The 20,066-nt window shown below is 47.1% G+C and overlaps 1 protein-coding gene across 4 annotated transcripts in view; it reads left to right on the plus strand.

The window, feature by feature from the left end:
• Nucleotides 1-20,066, plus strand: part of MTR (5-methyltetrahydrofolate-homocysteine methyltransferase) — an 89,411-nt gene that overhangs the window by 60,025 nt on the left and 9,320 nt on the right. For all 4 annotated transcript variants that reach the window (XM_039850404.1, XM_039850401.1, XM_039850403.1 and 1 more), the window contains 5 exons: nt 3,457-3,524; nt 4,072-4,192; nt 14,404-14,485; nt 16,659-16,757; nt 17,746-17,821. In XM_039850404.1, coding sequence (XP_039706338.1) covers nt 3,457-3,524; nt 4,072-4,192; nt 14,404-14,485; nt 16,659-16,757; nt 17,746-17,821 — 446 coding nt within the window. The remainder of the gene's footprint in view (nt 1-3,456; nt 3,525-4,071; nt 4,193-14,403; nt 14,486-16,658; nt 16,758-17,745; nt 17,822-20,066) is intronic.

The raw sequence follows: 20,066 nt of genomic DNA on the forward strand, positions 1-20,066 counted from the left end.
AAACATAAGAATGTAAGCAAAGGCCTGTGGACATGGGTATAGCTCGAAGTGGAGGAGGGGGGCGCAGGGGAAGCCAGGGGAGGTAGAGGCACGTGTCAGGGAGACAGGGAGCTGCAGCGAGGTGAGGGGGGAAGGCGTGCCGGGCCGAGTGGTGGCAGCACAGAGGCAGGGGAGGGTGTGACCCGCACGCGCCCTCCTCTCCAGGCTTCCGGAGTCCCCAGGGCCAGCTGCTTTGTGGTGCTGGTCTCTGTCTGGATCACCGTCTTTTCCCCTTCATCTAGCTAATACCCTTAGTTTTTCAAAATTCGCCTCAGGTATCCCCCTTCTGGGACACTTCTAATTGCCATCCGGTTGAGACGGCCTCTCACAGCATACTGTAAATGCCTCCACGGTAGCCCTTGTCACACTGCTTTCTGATTCAGAACTTGCAACAGTTTCTCCACTCAGATCTGAGAAACTGCCCTCCTTCTTCCTTGAGGCGGAGCTGGGGGCAGCCTCAGCCCCCGTCAGTACCCCAGCGCCATTTGCTATGCAGAGAAACAGGTGGGAAATGTTCCTCTCGTCAGTGACGCACAGGACCGTCCCCACGGCCAGGGGGTTGGAAATCGCTGTTCTCAGTTGTGAGGCATTGATTTTTTTATTTGACCGTCTGTCGCGCTGACCTCTCTGCGGCCCCTGCGCAGGAGCGCCCGGGGGCTCGGCCCTCGCAGGTCTTCTGCCCTCGCTGCCCAGGTTAGTGCTTCAGACTGGATCGGGCCTGTCGGTCCCCTGGGGATCTTGCCAGAAGTCAGATCTGATTGAAGGAGGTCTGCACTTGAGGTTCCGCGTTTCTCCTGAGCTCCCAGGTGATGTCGGGGCTGCTGGCCCAGGGAGGACCACTAGGGTCGCGAGGCCTTGGCGGACTTATGTCATCTCTTCCCGCCTCCTGACTTTAACACCATGTCATGTGCTGACAAGGCCCGAGCTTCGTCTCCAGCATGCGTCCCTCACCTGAGTTCCAGACTTACATGTGCAGTCGACTCCCCAAGAGCTCCGTTTGGATAACTAAGGAATCTCAGACTTAGTATTTTGAAAATCGAACTGATTGTCACCATTAAGATGCCTTCTGCCCTCTCTGACGTCCCTGCCTCCAGTCTCCACCCCATTCCTGTCTCCTGACTCCTCCTCAAGCAAAGCGGGCGTGCTCGAGATGCTCCGGCAGATACACCGCTTCGCACGAGGGAAAGGAGTGGGAGCAGGAGGGTTCTTGCCACCAGACTGACAATTTTCATCGAATTTTAACCCTTTTCCCATTTTGAAAAAATGTATGACTTGCTGCCAGCATTCATTTTACACCATGTGTAGGAATGGTACATTTTCTAGGATTTGACATTTTCGGCGATTGAGAATTACTGTATTTTGTAAATGGAAATACCACTACTAAAAACAGAATGCTATAAATAGAATGACGTCATTTCTTTCCAAAGACTATCGATATAACTAGAATGACACAAAAATAACAATAAAAGCGAGGTATTTCGTGGCCGACTTTGGGGGCGAGGTTAGGACTGTGATCCACGAGTCATCTCAGGGTAAACGCTGTAGCCACTAGTGCCTCTGGCTACTGTTCTCAGGGCAAATGGGTTAAAAATATATACACCGTTGGAAACAGTCAACTTGGAAATGTATGCTTTTTTGTCTTGATTTAAAAGCAATATGTTGCTTAGTTTTATGTACAGTAATCTATACTTTGTCATAATTTAACATCAGATTCAGTTGCCAGATTTTTTTCAATATGCTAAAGAAGAGTGGACCCTCCTAGTCCTGCTGTGACCCGCAGTGCTGCATTACTAAAGCCGGTGGCATTCAGTGCTGACCATGGGATGCGGTTGTCATCGGTTTGAACCCGTCTTGCTTTTTGCTGGATCCCATATGTCGCTAGTTTATTTTATTAAGGAATATGGGACCACGCTAGGAATCAGCAGTATAAAGGGCATACAGGGGAAGCCAGGCGCCCTGCTGCCCTCTGGCACCCACTGTTACCAAGTGACATTGTCAGGGAGAAGTCGTTAGGCATTGATTTTTTTATTTGACATTATTTTGCCTATTTTAAGAATGTTGACATTATGAAATAAGTGAAAACGCATGCTGTAACTTTTGAAACATCTTTTAAACAAATACTCATGATAAAATTCAGTTGTGGAAATGACTGACCTTCTGGGTACTTGCTCCGAAACCAGACGGAGGAGTAGCGCCGAGAACGTTTTCCAGAGCAGGAATTCCTGTTTCCTCTGAGTTCCAGATGGTGCCCTCCTCTGTGCATTGGGGTTCCTCGGCCATTCTTCTGCCCTCCCGGAGCACACCCCAGGCTCTCTCTGCCAGTGCCTGCCCTGCCTGGCAGGTGTGCCCACCCGTCAGCTGTTCCTTTGGGTCTCCCCTCGTCTGTCAGTGAACTGCTCCCTGATTCAGCCTCCCTCGATTTAAATAACCAGATCTCCTTATCATCAGCTTCCTGTGGGCAGGAACTGACCTCTTATTGATTATCCTTCTTGTTGGCTTCCATGCAGTATAGACGGTTCAATAAATATTTACTGAGTGAACTTCCCCAGCATTTTTATTAGGCTAAATGGCTAAGAGAATGGGTTTTAGCGTCAGATCCTGATTCAGATCTTAACTCTGCTACTAACGAGTTGCTTAGCTTCTCTGGGCCTAAGCTCCTCTGGACCCTTGTTCATTAGAAGGGGTCCATAGCAGTGCCTCCATTACTGAGTTGCTGCTAGGGTTAAATGAGATCGCTTATGCAAAATCTTAGCATGGTAGAAACAACCCAAATGTCCGCTGACAGATGGAAGAAGAGATAAAATATGGTATGTCCCCTGCGCTGAGTGAAGCAAGCCAGACGCAGAAGGACAAATAATGTACGATTCCACTCATAAACATCTAGAGCAGACAATTCACAGAGACAGAACACAGAGTAGAGGTTACAGGGGCCGGAGGAGGGGGACTGGGCGGTTTTACTGAGTGATTCCACAGTTTCTATTTGGGGTGTTGGAAGAGTTTTCAAAATAAATATTGGAGATGACGGTTCTCCAGCATTGTGTCTGATTGTAACTAGTGCCACTGAATCGTACACTTAAAAATAGTCAAAAGGGCAAATTATATATTTTACCAGAGCTTTGAAAAATAATAGTGCAATATACCAAAAACTATTGAATTATGTACTTTAAATGGGTGAATTTTATGCTGTGTGAATTACGTATCAATAAAGCTGCTTAAAAATGCGTAGCTTAGTGCCCGGCGTAGCGAAGTGTTCAGTAAGTGGTAGTTGTACTTGAGACAGTTGGTGTTCAGTGAGTGCTTCAGTGCGGGTCCAGTTTACAGCAGAGCAGTGTCTGACGGCTAAATAAAAATACTCATTTCCGCTTCGTCTCTGACGAGTTCTCATTAATTCTCTCACTTTTCCTTTCTGTACCTCAGAGTTATCGACTTGGGGGTCATGACTCCCTGCGACAAGATACTGAAGGCGGCTGTTGACCACAAAGCAGGTACCTTGGGACTGTACTGGGCACCCCCTGCATCTGTCTGGCAGGGGCTGGTTTGCCCCAGGCCGGGGGGGACTGCTGGGACGTTCAGATGACCGGGCGCCAGGTCTTCTGCAGGGGCTGCTTTCAGGGCCATTTATAGTGGGGATTGAAGAGGTGAGCAGGGAACCCTGAAACTCCTTCATCGGTCTGCAGACCGGGGACGGGCACAGCAGGCTCCTTGCGGGAGAAGGTGTTGTGTTAAGTTTTTTCTCTATGTACTTTTTATTTTTCTTTGAACATCGTGACATGTTATAATCTGGGAAATCATAAATTAATAATATATTCTATTTCACGGCTTTCCAGGTCTTTGGCAAGGTACAAATGATATTTATTACCAAAAGCAAACAATAAATTGAAACCCCAAAGGTGATGTCTTAGAATTAGAAATTGGGAATTCATAGTAGGTTTTGTGGTCTTTATCACAAAGTTTTTAAAATGAGCTTTGATACTTTTCCTCCTTTTCTCTCATCCTCCTTCTCACTGTCCTTTTTTGTTTTTTAAATAATAGATATAATTGGCCTGTCGGGACTCATCACTCCTTCCCTGGATGAAATGATATTCGTTGCCAAGGAGATGGAGAGATTAGCGATAAGGGTCCCGTTGTTGATCGGAGGGGCCACCACTTCGCGGTGAGTCCCGCCCCTGAGTCGCGTCTCCCCCTCGCAGTCTCCGAAATGCCGGTGTCTGAAGACTGCGGTAAGACCCGCGTCGTTCTCCCTTGTGTTTGTTCGTGCCGTGGCTCCTCACGCATAAACACTTGAACTTCCTGTTCTTCATGTGGACAAGAGCGGGAACACTTCTGGAACACTTCTGCAGCGCTGCAGGAGCTGCCTTCGCGGTCCCCGCCCTTCGCCTTTCTGTGGATCCCTTTGGCTGGTGATAATGGTCCTCTCACTTCCTGTTCAGTTCCTGAGATTTCTAACAAACACTTGATTCCTCTCGAAATCCAACTAAGTGGAGAAGCTTTTTTGACACAAAGACATGGCTTGAACTGTAGCCCACTCTCTACTTTGAAGCAGGTGTCTGATTGAGTAATTACAGATTCCCTGATGAAACTCTTACGTTGTAGTAGTTGAAACAGAAAGCCAGCCTCGTGAGATCGAATCAAAGCATTACCTTGGGAAGTTGTTTTTGAAAGGGGGAAACTTTGGATTAAACAGTTTAAAGAGGAGAAAGTTCATATTTGATCATATCATTATTCATTTTGTCAGATTTTTCCAGGGGTCATGATCATAATGATTTTTGGTGAGAATTATGCTAATTGTGTGTATCAGACTTCTCATGACACATTCCTTAGGACACAGTGGACAGAAAGGGGCCTGGAATAAACCATAAATGCCTAATTGGGCAGGTCCCGCCCCAGGCCTTTAACCTCTTCAGTGAAAGGTTTCGAAGCCAGCCCCTCCTGTTGCCCTTCGGCACCTAGGTTAGCACACCTTTGACACGCCACAGGTGACACCCCTTGAGGGCGTAACCACCCTCAAGAGAGCAGTAATCCTAACTATCCCTAATCCAACTCCTGCCATCTTCATGTAACCTTCCTATGTTCCCTCCTTAATCCCAAAGGCATAAGAGAAACTGCAAAACTGTCATTCTTCAGAGTGTTCGAGATCTTGCTTCCTGACAATTGTCATCAGTTTTGGCTCTTATAAAAGTTCTCTGCAGGTTAGGGCATTCTTACATCAACAGCATGAACATTCACTTGGTCAGGGAGCAACATCCAGGTGGAGTGTGGAACCTGACAGTCCCACAAAGCCTTCAGTTTGTTTTTCTGATACAAAAACACACGGGAAGTCTGGTCAGAGCTACTCCACAGTTCCTTCCACACTAGAGATAACGATATGTTAAGCCATTTGCATTAGTCAGTGTTCTCCAGAGAAACAGTCAATAGGATGCATACACACACACATGGAGAAAGGGGGAGGGGGCAGGGAGGTTGACTGATTGATCTATTTTAAGGAATTGGCTTGTGTGCTTATGGGGACTGCTAAGTCTGAAATCCTGGGGAAGTGAGCGGCTAGAGACCAGGCGGGAGTTGGTACGTCAGTCTTGGGTCCAGAGGCTTCTGGAGGCAGAAGTCCTTCCTCGAGGACCTCGGTCTTTCCTCTCGCAGCCTCTAACTGATCGGGTGAGGCCCACCCGCATTGTGGAGGGTAATCGGCTTCACTCAGTCTGCTGCTTCGGTGTTCATAACATCTAAAATAAACCTTCACAGAATCATCTAGATTGGTGTTTGACCAAAATCTGGGTCCTATGGCTTAGCCCGATTGACACACAAGATTAACCATCATTCCATTTATGATCTGAATGGATCATTTTCCCTAGTAGCCACAGTGTTCTATGTCGTTTATCCACTAATTGCTTTTTATACTTGAGGACTCAGCGGTGTGGCTATTGATCACATTAGGAACTGTGGTCTTTCTTTCCACGAAGGACACGTGGCAGATCGATCTCCACGTGACCACTCATTAGTAACTGGGGTTTCAGTGAGCATGGACTTGGGTAACTGATGATTTGGATGTGAGTAGTCATTAGCTTAGTAAAGAGAATGGTAAGTGAATCTATGGACTGTCAGAGTGAAATACCTTTTAAAGTCACGGTTCTAAAATAGAATAAATAAATATTTAAACAAGCAGATGTAATGAAATGCATTATGAGTTCTGTAAATGTGATGCTGGTTTCAAAATAGGAATCATTTTATATGGTAGGACGCTACATTCAGAAGTTCAAGATCAGGAAACCACATTGCTACTTGTGCAAAATGGAACATTTCCAAATAGTCTATTATATTTCTTACCAAGTGAGAGTCACCAGATTAATGAGGTTTTTGAAAAAACAGTCAGAAGCAACATAACTAGCCTCCCAAGATATATCATTGGCAAAATTAGCCATAAATGACTCTTAACAATTATAACCTGGTATATCAGGTTAGAATTAATCAGATCAGAAATATCCCTCGATCTCTTCCTGCTATCACAAATGTCTGGTGTTTTTTTTTTTATAATTTTTAATGTATTAATTACAGTTGGCATGTGATATGTTTCAGGTTACAACATAGTGATCAGATATTCATATAACTTATAAAGTGATCACCCTGGTAAATCTAGTACCCATCTAATGCCACACAGAGTTACTGCAATTTTGCTCATTATATTTCTTATGCTGTATTTTTCCATCCCGATGACTATTTCATAACTACCAGTTTGTCCTTCTTAATCCGTCCACCCACACGCCAACCTTTCTCCCATCTGACAACCATCAAACATTCTCTGTATCTATGAGTTTGTTCCTGTTTCGTTTGTTTGTTTATTTCGTTTTTTATATTTCACATGTAAGTGCAATTCTATGGCATTTTTTTTCTGACTTACTCTACTCAACACAGTACTCTCTGAGTCTATCCATGCTGTAGCAGATGGCAAGATTTTGTCCATTTTTATGGCTGAGTAAAATTCCATTGTATATATGGACCACCTCTTCTTTATTCATCCATTGATAGACACCCAGGTTGCCTCCATATCTTGGCTACTGTAAATAATGCTGCAATGAACATATGAATTCACGTGTCCCTTCAATTTAGTGTTTTATGTTTTTTCAGATAAATACCCCGATGTGGGATTATTGGGTCCTTCTTTGTCTCTTGTAATAGCCTTTGTTTTAACGTCTGTTTTGTCTGGTATAAGTGTTGCCACCCCAGTCGTTTTTGTTTGTTTGTTTCCATTTTCATGAAATATCTTTTTTCATCTCTTTACTTTTCGTGTTGTGTGTGTGACTTTCGACTTGAAGTCTGTCACAGGAAGTATATGTAAGGGTCTTGTTTCCACATCCATTCAGTCACGCTATGTCATTTGATTGGAGCATTTAATCCATTTACATTTAAAGTAATTGTTGATGACTTTCATCGTATAGGTATTGATATTTTACTATTCATATTGTTTATTTTTTTCTTCTTAAAGAAGTCCCTTTAACATTTCTTGTAATACTGATTTGGTGGTGGCAAACTCCTTTAGCATTTCCTTATCTGGAAAACTCTTTACCTGTCCTTTGATTCTAAATGAGAGCTTTGCTAGGTAGTGTAGTCTTAGTTGTAGGTCCTTGCTTCTTATCACTAAATATTTCGTGCCAATCCCTTCTGGCCTGCAATGTTTCCCTTGAGAAATTGGCTGGCGGTCTTATGGGAGTTTCCTTTTAGGTAACTAATGCTTTTCTCTTGCTACTTTTAAGATTCTCTTTGTCTTTAACCTTTGGCATTTTAATTACTATGCGTCTTGGTGTAGGTCTCTTTGGGTTCATCTTGTTTGGGACTCTCTGCACTTTCTGGGTTTGTATGTCTATTTCCTTTGCCAGGTTAGGGAAATCTTCCATCATTATTTCTTCAAATAGGTTTTCAATTCCTTGCTCTCTCTCTTCTCCTTCTGGTGCCCCTCTGATGCAAATGTTGGTATGCTTGATGTTGTCCCAGAGGCCCCTTAAACCATCCTCATTTTTTTGGATTCTTTTTTTTTGTTGCTGTTTTGATTAGATGTTTTCTGCTACCTTATCTTCTAAATTGCTGATTCGATCCTCTGCTTCTTCTAATCTACTGTTGATTCCTCCCAAGATATTCTTCATTTCAGTTATTGTATTCTTTTTCTCACTGGTTCTTTATGTTTTCTAACTCTTTATGAAAGTTCTCACTGAGTTCATCTACTTTTCCCTTAAGTTCATTGAGCATCCTTATAACCAGTGTTTCGCTGAATTGCTTATCTTCATTTTGTTTAGTTCTTTTTCTGGAGGTTTATTCTGTCTTTCATTTGGGACGTGTTTCTTTGTCTTCTCATTTTGGCTACCTCCCTGTTTTTGTTTCTATGTATTAGGTAGGGCTGCTCTGTCTCCTGGTCTTAGTAGAGTGGCCTTATAGAGTAGGTGGCCTTATAGAGTGGGTGTCCTGTGGGGCCCAGTGTTGCAGACTCTCTTGTCACCTGACCTGGGTGCTCCAGGTGTGTCTCTTTTATGGGTTTATGTGCCTTCCTGTTGTAGTTGAGCCTCGATTGCTATTTGCACGTCAGTGGGAAGGATTGACCCTCGAGCTGATTGGTCGTGAGGGCTGGCCGTGGCTGCAGTGGAGGAGCTGTTGTGCAGGGGTTGACCCTATGGAGCAGGATTCGCTTTAGCAGTGCTCCGATGTCTGCCCAATCTGCCCTTTGGGTGTGTCATCTTCAGATGTGACCCCAGGATGTGCTCAGACTGAAGCTGGCTACCAGGCGTGCTAGCCCTAGGACCTCCTGTAGGACCTCCTGTAGGGGCCCCTCTACAGGCCAAGTTCAGCCACAGCCCGTGCCATGCCTGGGGACATCTGGCCTGAGACACTAAGCAAGACATAGTTTTTGGCCACCTGTGTTGGGCTTAAATGTACCTCAAAAGGCCAAACTGTAAATTGAGGCTGGCCGATACTAGTGCTGGGGTTGGGGCTGCTCAGCAAGAGGTGTGGGGTACACTGAGGCCAGATGCTGCTTTTTAGGTTTTATGGACCCTAGAGGGATTTTAGGAAAGTCTGCAGCCTGAGCCGAGACAGGCCGTTTGTATGGAAAGGCCACTGGAAGTATCTTGAGTGGGCCTGAAAGTTAGGTGGGGCGGGGTCTCAGGGAATCACCAGAGCAAGGTGACCTGTGTTAGGTTGGTGGAGACTCAGATATGGTTGTCTGTGTCTGCACGTGGGGAGGGAGTAGGGCCCAACAAAGGAACAGCGCCCTCTTTCAGGTTTCTGTCTGGGAGGAAGCTGCCGTTCCAGCCCTCGCCCTGAGGCCAGACAATTCATTTCCTCCTCATGTGTCCCTGGCGCCTTTCGAGCTGTTTCCCCAGCGCTGGCGCTTGGAGCAAGTGAGTCCATCAGTGGTAAATCTGCACATGGGCTCTTTAAGAGGAATGCCCAGTACTCCTGCAGCCCTCCATCTCAGTCACAATCTTCTCTGGTTTTCACAGCCACAAATTATGGGGACTTCTCTTCCTAGCACTAGAACCCTGGGCTGGGGTGCCCAGTGTGAGGCTGGGTCTTCATGGGGGAACTCTGCCTCTGAGATATTTTCTCCAGTTCTCAACTGCTACGTGCAGGCGTGAGACTAGCTTGTTCCATGTCTCTGCCCCTCCTCCCAGTCTCAAGGTGGCCTCATCTGTGTGTCCTGAATTGTAGGACTTCTGTTCAGCTAGACTTAGGGCGACTCCCAATGATGGCTGTTCTGTAGTTGTAATTTTGCTGTGATACAAATGTCTGTTCTTACCAACTGGGAATCGCAACTGTGCTACGTAAAGGCAGACAGTTGGGTCCCGGGTCCTCTGGGGTCTTCCAGCTCTCCGGTGCTTTGTTTCCCCATGAGCTCTGTCCTTTCTGGGTCTGTTCTCTTCTGTACCAGTTGTAGTTTCGGAAAAATTACTTGGAAAATAATAGCCAGTAGCAGTGCTTCCAGGTAAGCATCCGCATCTCTGTCGTGTGCTCAAGCAGCCTTGGGGAAACAGACTCTCCAGCAATCTCCAAGAACTTTCGTGTGATTTCCCCATTCCGGCTCCAGTAGTAATAGTGACAGGGGGTGTCTCAGACTTGGAGTCTTGCTTCACCAAGCACTCTTAATTAAGTGAGCACTTTCACCGAAGTGTAACAGTCATACAGAAAAGCACACAAGTCATAGATATACAACTTGATAAATTTTTACAAAAGTGAACCCACCCCCATAACCGCACCCAGATCAAGAAATAGAACATTAATGGCACTAGCAACCTCATTGGGTTCCTTTCCAGCAACACCAACCACCGTTCTGTCTACTGTCACCTAGGCCGGTTTTGCCCGCGTTTCAGCTCTGTGTCAGTGGGATCCTGTGGACTTTCTTCTGTGTCTGCTTATTTTGCTCAACATTATGTCTGAGGCCCAAACTCATTGTTGCAATAGTTGTTTTTTTTGTTTGTTTCTCACTGTGGTATAATATTACATTATATAATAATGTACAATGGCTTATTTGGTGGACATTTGGGTTTTTCCATTTTGGGGGCATTACCCAGAATGCTGCTGTGTGTGTATTTCTGCCCCGAAGCCAGCTTGCTGGATCATAAGATAGGCACCTGACCGTCTGCGTTAGATATTGCCAGGTAGTTGTCCAAAGTGTTTGTATTTATTACTCTCCCACTGGCAATTGTGAGAGTTCCGGTTATTCCACATCATTCTCCATTTTATTCACTTTTGTGTGTTTTCCATTTCGTTCATTTTGTATGTATGTAATAATACTTTGATGTGGTTTTCATTCGTATTTCTCTGCTGACTGATGGTGAGTACCTTTTCATATGTCTGTTGACCATTTGGATATAGCTTTCAAGTCTATTTTTTTAATTGAGCATTCTGTCTTTTTTGATTTTATATGCATTCTTTATATTGGATACAAGCCCTTTATCAGAAATATATTTTGCAAATAGAGTCTTCCAATATGGCTAGCCTTTTGGTGTCTGAGTGGCATTTTTAGATAAAAAAAAGTTCTTAATTTTTATGATGTGTGATTTATCAGTCTCTTTTATGGTTAGTGCTTTTTGCATCTGTGGAAGAAAGCCATATAATCCTGCTAGAAAGTATTCACGAATTCGGATGCCTCAGAAGCCCTCTGAGAGCCTTATTATTACCTCTGAAGGCCTACTGGGGGCCCAGCAGTGTTCCAGAGCTTTCCCCTACTAACTGTATTTGAGCCAGACGGCAGCTCAGGGCTTCCAGGTCGTCACGAGAGCAGACCTCTGAGGGGCTGTAACATTAGGGCTTTGCAGACCTCAGTGGCCTGCAGCAGCATGAGAGAATTAGAGCTGTGTCCCCGGGTCTCTTGAAATGAGGCTCAGGGCTAGCCAATGGACAGATCCTTGGTGAGGCCAAAAGGATTTATACAGACTTGGGGTCATCTGTGGGTGCAAATTTGCTCAGACTGTCCTTTCTTAACCTTTAGCTATGAGAGAATAGAAAGTAGAATATTCTCCTGTGTGTAATACAGATGGGTTTGGTATCACAAACCAGCAATGACTTTGATGGAAATATGGTCCTATTAGCTACGGAACTTCTCAAGGGTACAGTCCAACAGTTAGCTCTCAGCTTTTAACTGGTTTAAAGCCAATAGCTGCAAAATGTCTTTTCCAATTATTTTTTATGAATAATGAAGAATTCAAGAGGAAGTCACGTTGCTCAAAGCTAGAGGCAATTTTCCGAGTTTTTTTTTATTGTTAGGAAGCAAGGTGTCGAATCACATAACTGATATCATTTTCCTCTGTGAGTTGAGCTCAGGCCTGTGTACAGGATTTCATGGAATAAATTTTATATGCTGATTTTCACTCCGATTGCATCTTAATCTCTCCACCTTTATTTCCCCTTTCTCTCATTTTTCTAATCAGATTTTAAATTTTGGTCATCCCGCATTTATGCAAAACACTTTCAATTAATTCTGGGATAAGATATGACCTGAAATAAATGTTCGGAGTACTTGCTCTTTTTCGGAGTTTTATATATCTTCTGAGGTTAACATGATCATGGCCATTTGGCAAGTGTGGAAGATGACTTCCTAAATCCTAGGCATTGATGGGTGACTTGGCAGATACGGATTTGCAGTTCAGCCTCAGCATCTAGCCCTTTGCCCTGGGTTCGTAGGAGTGGGAGGAAGGGGAGGAGAGAGTCCAATGTTTTGCATCTTTTCGGTCTTTAGAAAGAAGTCTCCAGCAGGACAAGGCTGCAGACATGGGAGCTTAGAAGAAAGTGGATCAATGTCTAATTATTTTATAAGGAAACCAAAAGCACTCTCGGTGGCTGAGCAAGCTCGAGTTTCATACCTGTGCTCATCTAGCTTTGTCCGTTTTTACATTGGAAAGCAGCTCTTTGCTTTTTATTTATTTATTCAGACAGTGGAACCCATCATTTTTTTCTCAGTGCGCTTGTGCAGAAGATCATCAAAGAATTGCACTGAGAATCCTCAGATGCTTAATAAATATTAGTTGTATTTTAAATTTTAAAATCGTACTAGTTCTCTTTAAGAGAAATGTCACCAAAGTACATCAGGCTTAATGTAATGTTTCCTGGAGGAACTTCATGCAGAAACCATACTGAGGAATATTCGTGTCTTCACAGAGCTGACCTGAAGGGGAGGGAGCAGCAGAGTCTGACTTGCGTTCTGTTTTGAAACTGGAAACAGCCTCTTCTCTGTAGCTTTTCCTGCTGTTCGGAAGGCAAACGCTGTCTGCGAGGCTTTGGCCCTTGAGCACACACCAGGCACAAAACAGGTCCTCAGGAGGCAGTGAGTTTGTTTACCTGCGCCAGGACCTGGGTCTGGCACCGTCTGCACTGCTCCCCAGGCTCCCGGGCCAGAGGCGTCTGCACTGATGCTTAGGCCTGACCGTGCATCATGCAGCTCCGCTCCTGTGGGTCATTTAGTCCTTTGCTTCCTGTTCATGTGCAGCGATACCCTTAAAAGGGGTCCGGTGCAGTCTTGTCTGTCTCATTATGAAGGAATTTTTAAAGCCTTCCCTGAGAAGCCTCTGAAAAACACACACATATATTGCACCTTTAATATCCTCTTGGTTTTTAAAAATTACCTCAATAACCCACACTTGTTAGAACACGTCAGGCAACTCAGAGGAATATGAAGTAAAATTTAGCCTCTCGCGCCCTACCTGTCGCCTGCACAGAACCGGTGTTGACACTTGATGTGCATCTCTCTGTTTTTTCTAAATATACAGAAACTTTTGTATAAGGTTGCTTGGCAGGGGCAGGTCGTGGGTGGTAGTGTTTGTTTTCAAAAGAATAGAATTGTATTAAACATACTATTCTGCTACTTTGTTTTTTTTCTCACTCGATAGCGAATTCTGGACATCTTTCCAAATGAAAATACATTTAAGTGGAGGGGAAGGAATCCGAAAGTGTCTGACGTGGGGCAGAGCGCTGCTTCTTGAGGAGAGGTGGAGAAAGGCTGGGGAGCACTGCCAGCTCGGGGTGCTGCCCCCCCCAGTGATGCTGCGGTAGAGGCCGCCTCGCTCCCGTCTCCAGCACCCCGCTTTAACTGGTGTGAGGGGGCAGTGCGTTTTCAGTTTTCACTTTCATATGTTACGTTCTGTAATGAAGTAGCGGGTATGTAGGCTATGCTGTTGCTATAAACATTCGATAATCAGGGCAATTTGCTTTGCACTTTAGTTAATTAGGTAATTTCAAGGATTAAAGGGTATTTCTTCCTAACGACTTGCACTTTCACTTTTGGAAATAGGGATTTGGGGCTGAGCCAGTGTTACTATAAAATGTTTTTGTTGCTCTTGCCTCTCTGTGCTATTTTGTGTTGAATTTACTTAAGGCCTGAAGTTCTGCACGACAGGGACGAGGCGGGGTCGGGCTGGGGAATGGTGGTGTCTCCTAGGGCAGAGCACAGCGGCAGGGCGTGGTGTCCTGTACCTCCTGCCTAGTGTCTGGTTCCCCAGGGCCCTGGCTGGTATCCTAACTCACCTTGAGGAAGAAACTCAACTTCTCTTTAATGACAGCGAAGTGCAACTGCCTGGGCTGTTTTGCTCCGAGTTCAGACAGGCAGACTCATCCCCTGTTGGCAGAGGGCTAAGGACAAAGTCTTTCTCATTTGTCACAGACTTCTTTGCTGCCTGGGCCAACAAACCCATGTCTTTTTCCCATCTTAGGGTAGAGAGAAAGTCATTCTTGTTTTACAAGGGGAATTTGAAGTTCAGTATGTAGAAGTACCTTGACATCCTCCTCTGGAAAGCTCAGCAGAAACACATTATCTCTAATGGTTCTGAACAGGACTCGTGTAGGAGCTGTCAGCACTGATGGATGTGTTTTCCTTCTGACCTCTCTTCTCAGAACGCACACGGCAGTTAAAATCGCTCCACGGTACAGCGCACCTGTAATCCACGTCCTGGACGCCTCGAAGAGCGTGGTGGTGGTAAGTGTGGAGCCTTACCTAACTCAGGGTGTCGCAAAACGAGGAGCGAGAGCGTTGAGAGTCAGGGGTATTGCCCAGCATTTACTTATTTGTGTCTAATTCTACTAAAAAAAATGTGGAAGAATAGCCTGCAGCTCGTGATGGTGTCGCTGCTGTTGTCTGCTTTGCTGGAAGGAGGGCAGTGGGCGCCCTGGGCTCCCAGAGGCCACTCCCGAAATGGCAGCGGGAACGCCGGTCTCAGTGAGGGGAACCGTGGGTCCAAGAGACCTTTGACCTCGACACCAGCCTAGAGAGATCTCAGCCATTTAGAAATAATTACAAACACAGAATACATTTCTTAATCCATGCCGGAGCTAAAGGAATGTAGAATTTTTTAAATGACCTATTTCCAGATCGAAAAACATTTAACTTGCTGCTGTGACCATGAAAAATAAAAAAATGGAAAAGCAAAGCTGTGCGCTGTCCCCGTGGTCGGCATGAAGACGCGTGATGGGCTCTGACCTGAGTGGCAGGCTCACATGGCGTAGCCCACGTAACTGGCCACAAACTCGTTCCATCAACAAGTCACACTGGGCAGAGGGGGCTCGTCACGGCGGCTCTGGGAAAGCGGCTCCGTGCGGGTGTGGCGGTGCCAACAGACTGTCTCCCCAGCGTCCCTGTGCCAGGTTGTGTTACCTTCCTTGGGTGTTGGGATTTTGCTTTCTCAGAGTTTAAATCCAGCAAGATGCATGCATGTCCTTTGGGGAGCGTGGAGGCAGGCCCCCCCCTTCTTGTTGTTGGACTCTGCTGGGGTGGGGACCCCACTGAAGTGAGGCCCACGTGAGGCAATTTTTAGCTTGCCACCGTGGCCTTTTCTGATTACGTTCCTTAATAATGATTTGGTTTCATACTACGTCTCGGGTGATGGGGATGTTAGAGATACTTAGAGAATTCATATAGAATTACGGACATTTAAAGCTGGTCAGCACTCTGGCCTCCAGCCGGTCTCACTTCCTTCATTTCAAATGGTGCCGTCGAACTTGCCGCTTTCGTGTGGTAGGAAGTCCCGCGGGAGGACGCAGAGCCAGGCGGCGCTGTGCTGTGATCAGTAGCAGCCCTTTCTCTTTTCTTTGTGGTTCTGCTTTGAGCTTTGGCGGTGAGCTCTTCCACCAGCTTAATCGTCACGGTCCTCCACGGCAGTCAGCCGATGCCAGTCTGACAGCCCACAGAGTAGCCTCCTGTGTCCCACACGATCCGTGTCCTTCCTTGTTTGAGCAGAAGCTCCCAGTTAACCGCGAAGATCAGCCTCATTCCTTCAGCAGACAGCTAGGTAGGTGGGTGCACCGTGCAGGTGCCAGGCACTGAGCTAGAGACAGGGACACGACCCCTGCCTCAGAGGGCTTGTCTTCTAGGCAGGGAAGTTGACCCACAGTCAGATACCAAGTCAATGGTCAGTGCAGTGATGGAGAAACGAACAGTGTCCTTGAAACGCTGATGAGAGGTGCCCAACCAGTGCGTATGGGTTCCCAAGACCACCCTCAGTTTCAGTGATTTGCTAGAAGGACTCACAGAATTCAGAATGCTGTTATGCTCACAACCCGGCTTTATTACTGCGACAGGATAGAGATTAAAATCAGCCAGGCAAAGATGCACAGAGCGGAACAGGGAAGAGCAGGTGTGAGCTTCCAGGTGTGCACTCCCTGTGCAGTCCCAGGGACAGCGTCCGGCTCTGCCACCGTTGGTATGTGACAGCATGCACAGGCAGTGCCAGCCAGGGAGGCTCACCTGAGCCGTGGTATCCGGGCTTTCACTGGGATCATGCCCACGTGACTGATGTTGGTTACCCAGTCTTCAACACCTTCAGAGCTGAGACAGGTACAGCGTGAGCCAAGTCCCCCCAAAGTCACTTTGTGCTGGCATAAACCGGTCATTTCGCCAGCATACACCGTGTGGTGCGGCCCAAGGCCCCAGGTAGGTGGAGACACTTATCAGGTGGGATGTTCCAAGGGCCACCTCCCAGGCCTGATGAGTTAACCCTTTCTGGCACAGGGAGGAGTTATCGAAGTTAGTGAAGGGAGAGGAGATGACGTGAACACAAGAAAGCTGCCGGGCACCAGAACTGACCAGTATTGCACGTTTTGTCTTTTTTTTTTCACTGCTCTGTGCTTATGGACCTTGGCTCTTGCGTTCCCAGTGTTCTCAGCTATTAGATGAGAATCTGAAGGATGAGTTCTTTGAGGAGATCATGGAAGAGTATGAAGACATTAGACAGGACCATTACGAGTCTCTCAAGGTAAGTGACAAAAGCAGGTCAGGCCTCGCTAAGGGTAATAAAACCATCCTATGTTTTTTAATGGACCTTCACCGTTTTGAGGGAGTAAAGGTTTAGGATCATTCTAGAGAAGTCCTATTTTCTGGATAAGATCAGAGTTCTTCGGTGTCTGAGTTCCCAACAATGTTTGGTTATATTAAAATTAATTTTGTTTATTCTTCCCAATGTTTGTTGGGTCGTCCACAGTGGGTGTTGGGTGCTGCGCTGGTAACCAAGTCGCAGGGGTGAATAACACACGAGCTCATACCCAGCGGGGAGATGGGAACCGCGACAGTGTGCTGGGGGCACGCACTCCACGGGCCCTGTCCTTGAGGAAACAGTGGAAGAAAACAAAGAAGTTAGGACACTGTGAACCCCGACTCCCCCTCCCCACCCCCGACTGCCCAGCGCTGACTGCAGCACGTCTTCCCTCCGCGCCCTGGAGATGAGCTTCAGGGGCCCGGGAGACTGGACATAATCACTCCTTAGACGCCGTCAGGATGTCCTTCCTGGTTATCTGCGTGCCGGGCTTTGTGTGGGAGATGCCTTTTGGGGGTGGCCAGGCAGGTGGAATGAGGTAACAAGCATCGTGAAGAAAGCAGGTGCTTCAGGGTGTTGGCCGGCCCTGGGTAGCTCTGCCTTTGGGTCCTCGGGGCACTGGACAGCAGGTCAGTCCGCCTGGCTTCGGCTGTTCTAAGAGCACAGGCCTCGCAGTTCAGGCTGTAGGTTGGTCTCATAGTTACGTACCAGTATTTAGTGAATTCGCGTTGAATCTTTACTGTCTAAATGTTCTGGTGCTGATGTGAGGCCATATTGGATGGAAAAGGGAGAGCTTTTTAGAATACAAATTTTTATTAATAAAAGAAGTCGTTTTCTTGCAAAATTTATATGCTAGCATTCTTGAACATATTTTCATAGTAGCAGCTGAAGACCTGAGAGTGTCTGACTGAATAACTTCTTTTCTTCATAGGAGAGAAGATACTTAACCTTAAGTCAAGCCAGAAAAAATGGTTTCCAGATCGACTGGCTGTCGGAGCCTCCCCCAGGTCCGTTTGCTGTTGGGCAGGGAAAGGCTGCCAGTGGGAACTGTGGGCTACAGGGCGTTTGCACTCACTTGGCAGCTGGAGATGCTGGACTGTGTCTAATGACGATGATTGGTGACCATGCTGATCGAAAGGAAAAGTAAACAGGTGCCATTTAAGGAGAACCAGACACTGTCCTGAGATTGACCCGGAGCAGCTCTGAGTCCTTGACACGACTCGTGACAAATGTGCTAGTGTCCCCACTTTCAGCCGAGGACACTGAGTTTGGGGTGATAACTTGGAAGGCTGGCAGGATTCTGTCTCTGACTTAAACCCGTACGCTTTCCTCTGTACTGTGCTTTGGTTCGAAGCGAGCTCTGGAGACCTGCCTGGGTGGCTCTGTCACTGAGTTGGCCTGGGTCCCAGGCAGGCCCCAGTGCAGACGTGGCATGTCTGAAACCGAAAACGGCCTTGCGTTGAACAGGCCTTTAAAACATCTCGGCAGAGCAGATCTCCTGTTTCTTGTTCTCTCATTCTCTCTCGATGCTTCTCTCTCTCAATTTCTTTTATTTGGTTTCCTTTCCTCCCTTTTTTATTTCTAGCCCCCTTCCTTACCTTAAGTAGGTGTTCACAAGGGAATAAAATGTGTTAGGTGTTTTGACAGGCTCAGAGAAGCATGAGATATGAATGCAAAACCGAGACAGGTGAACGGGGTTATGATAATTAAATCCACATTTCCAAGGTAACGTCTCAAACCAGCATTCATTGCTCACGCACTGTGTGTTCTGCACACGCCCAGCAGAGCTGGGAGATTAAGTCGGAGGTGCTGGGCCGAGTGTGGTTCAGGCAGAAGGGTGCGCATGGGGTCGGAGGCCTGTTTCTGGTCCCGGCTCGGCTCCTGGCTCTGCGTCATGGAGGGACCTTGAGTGTCTTAACTGCCACGTTTGACAGTCTCTGATGTGTAGGAAGGGGGTTCTTTACAGAAGAGTCGGGAGGATGGGCCTTCGAAAACCATGAATCACCAAACGGTCCAAACTGTCATTTCCTCTTTACCTTTCCCTGTGAAACTGGAAAACTGTCGGAAGGGGCCTTTTAACCAAGTCAGATATCCAGAACGCATCTCGGTGGAAATAGTCCTCTGAAGGCCCACGGCTCCAGGCAGCGGTGGACACTTTTCTAGGGGCCTTTTTACCGGCAGGGCGGGGCCTCTGCCAAGCTCTGGACCCACTGCCTGAGGAGCATCGGGGCCCTGAGCTGCGGCCCGCAGATGTGTTTTAGAGCAGTGCCTTTTCAGCTCCAGGGGCTGGCGCTCCCATAAGCATCCAGTGCCTGATGATCTGAGGTGGAGCTGAGGCGGTGATTGCTGGGGAGTGGCTGCAAATACAGATGAAGCTTCGCTCCTGATGTGTGGGCCAGTTTCTAACAGGCCATGGATCAGTACTAGTCTGCAGCCCGGGGGTTGGGGACCGCTGTTTTAGAGGACAGCCCTTAGGGTCATTGCAGGAAGTCAGTAAACAGACAAAGGAGGGCTCTCCTCTCAGGGGCTTTGGTGGCAAAACCTCCAACAAACCTTAAACCCTGGAAGACAAACATTCAACAACATCCTGCAGCCAGACGTTTCTCCTGCCTTTCCAGGCGAGAGGAAACTTTATCTGCAGTTTCTTTTTACTTAAACAGTCAACAGAGTGGAATGTTTACAAAGAACCGTCGTCCCGTAGCACAAAGATGAGCAGGGACAGATGGGAAGGAGTCGCTGTGGACGTGTGAAAGGGTGACTTCCCGCCACAGTCAGACCCTGCTCATGCTTTCCCTGTACTTCCACCTCCCCCCCTTACTGTCTAGTGAGAGAGGATGCTCTGGAGACTTCTGTTACCCCAGAGCACTGAGCCTGGGGTGGGGGAGGGGCGTAGCATGCCGTCTCTGACCCCTGTTTGCAGACCAGGAGGCTGAGGATGGGCGGGCCAGGAAGTGGCAGTGGGATCGTCACTGTGGACTCTGGCCTGACCCCGCAACAGTCTCAGGGGCAGGAGCGGGGGGCTACTGCGCAGAGAAACGGCATCTGCCTCTGAGGTCTTCACTGTCATTGCCCTGATGCTGTATCTTAGACTCACTAGGAAGCGTAAAGAACAGCGTACTGAACGTTCCTGTGGTTCCTGTGTACCCACTAGACACTTAAGAAATAACCCGGTGCCCATTTAGAAACAACGAAACAACTCGTGCAGTGGAGGTCCCCCCCGCGCGCCCCTCCCCCGCGCGACCCCGACTGACG

This window comes from Pteropus medius, unplaced genomic scaffold, assembly GCF_902729225.1.
Source record: "Pteropus medius unplaced genomic scaffold, Ma_sr-lr_union100, whole genome shotgun sequence".
Taxonomy (NCBI): Eukaryota; Metazoa; Chordata; class Mammalia; order Chiroptera; family Pteropodidae; genus Pteropus; species Pteropus medius.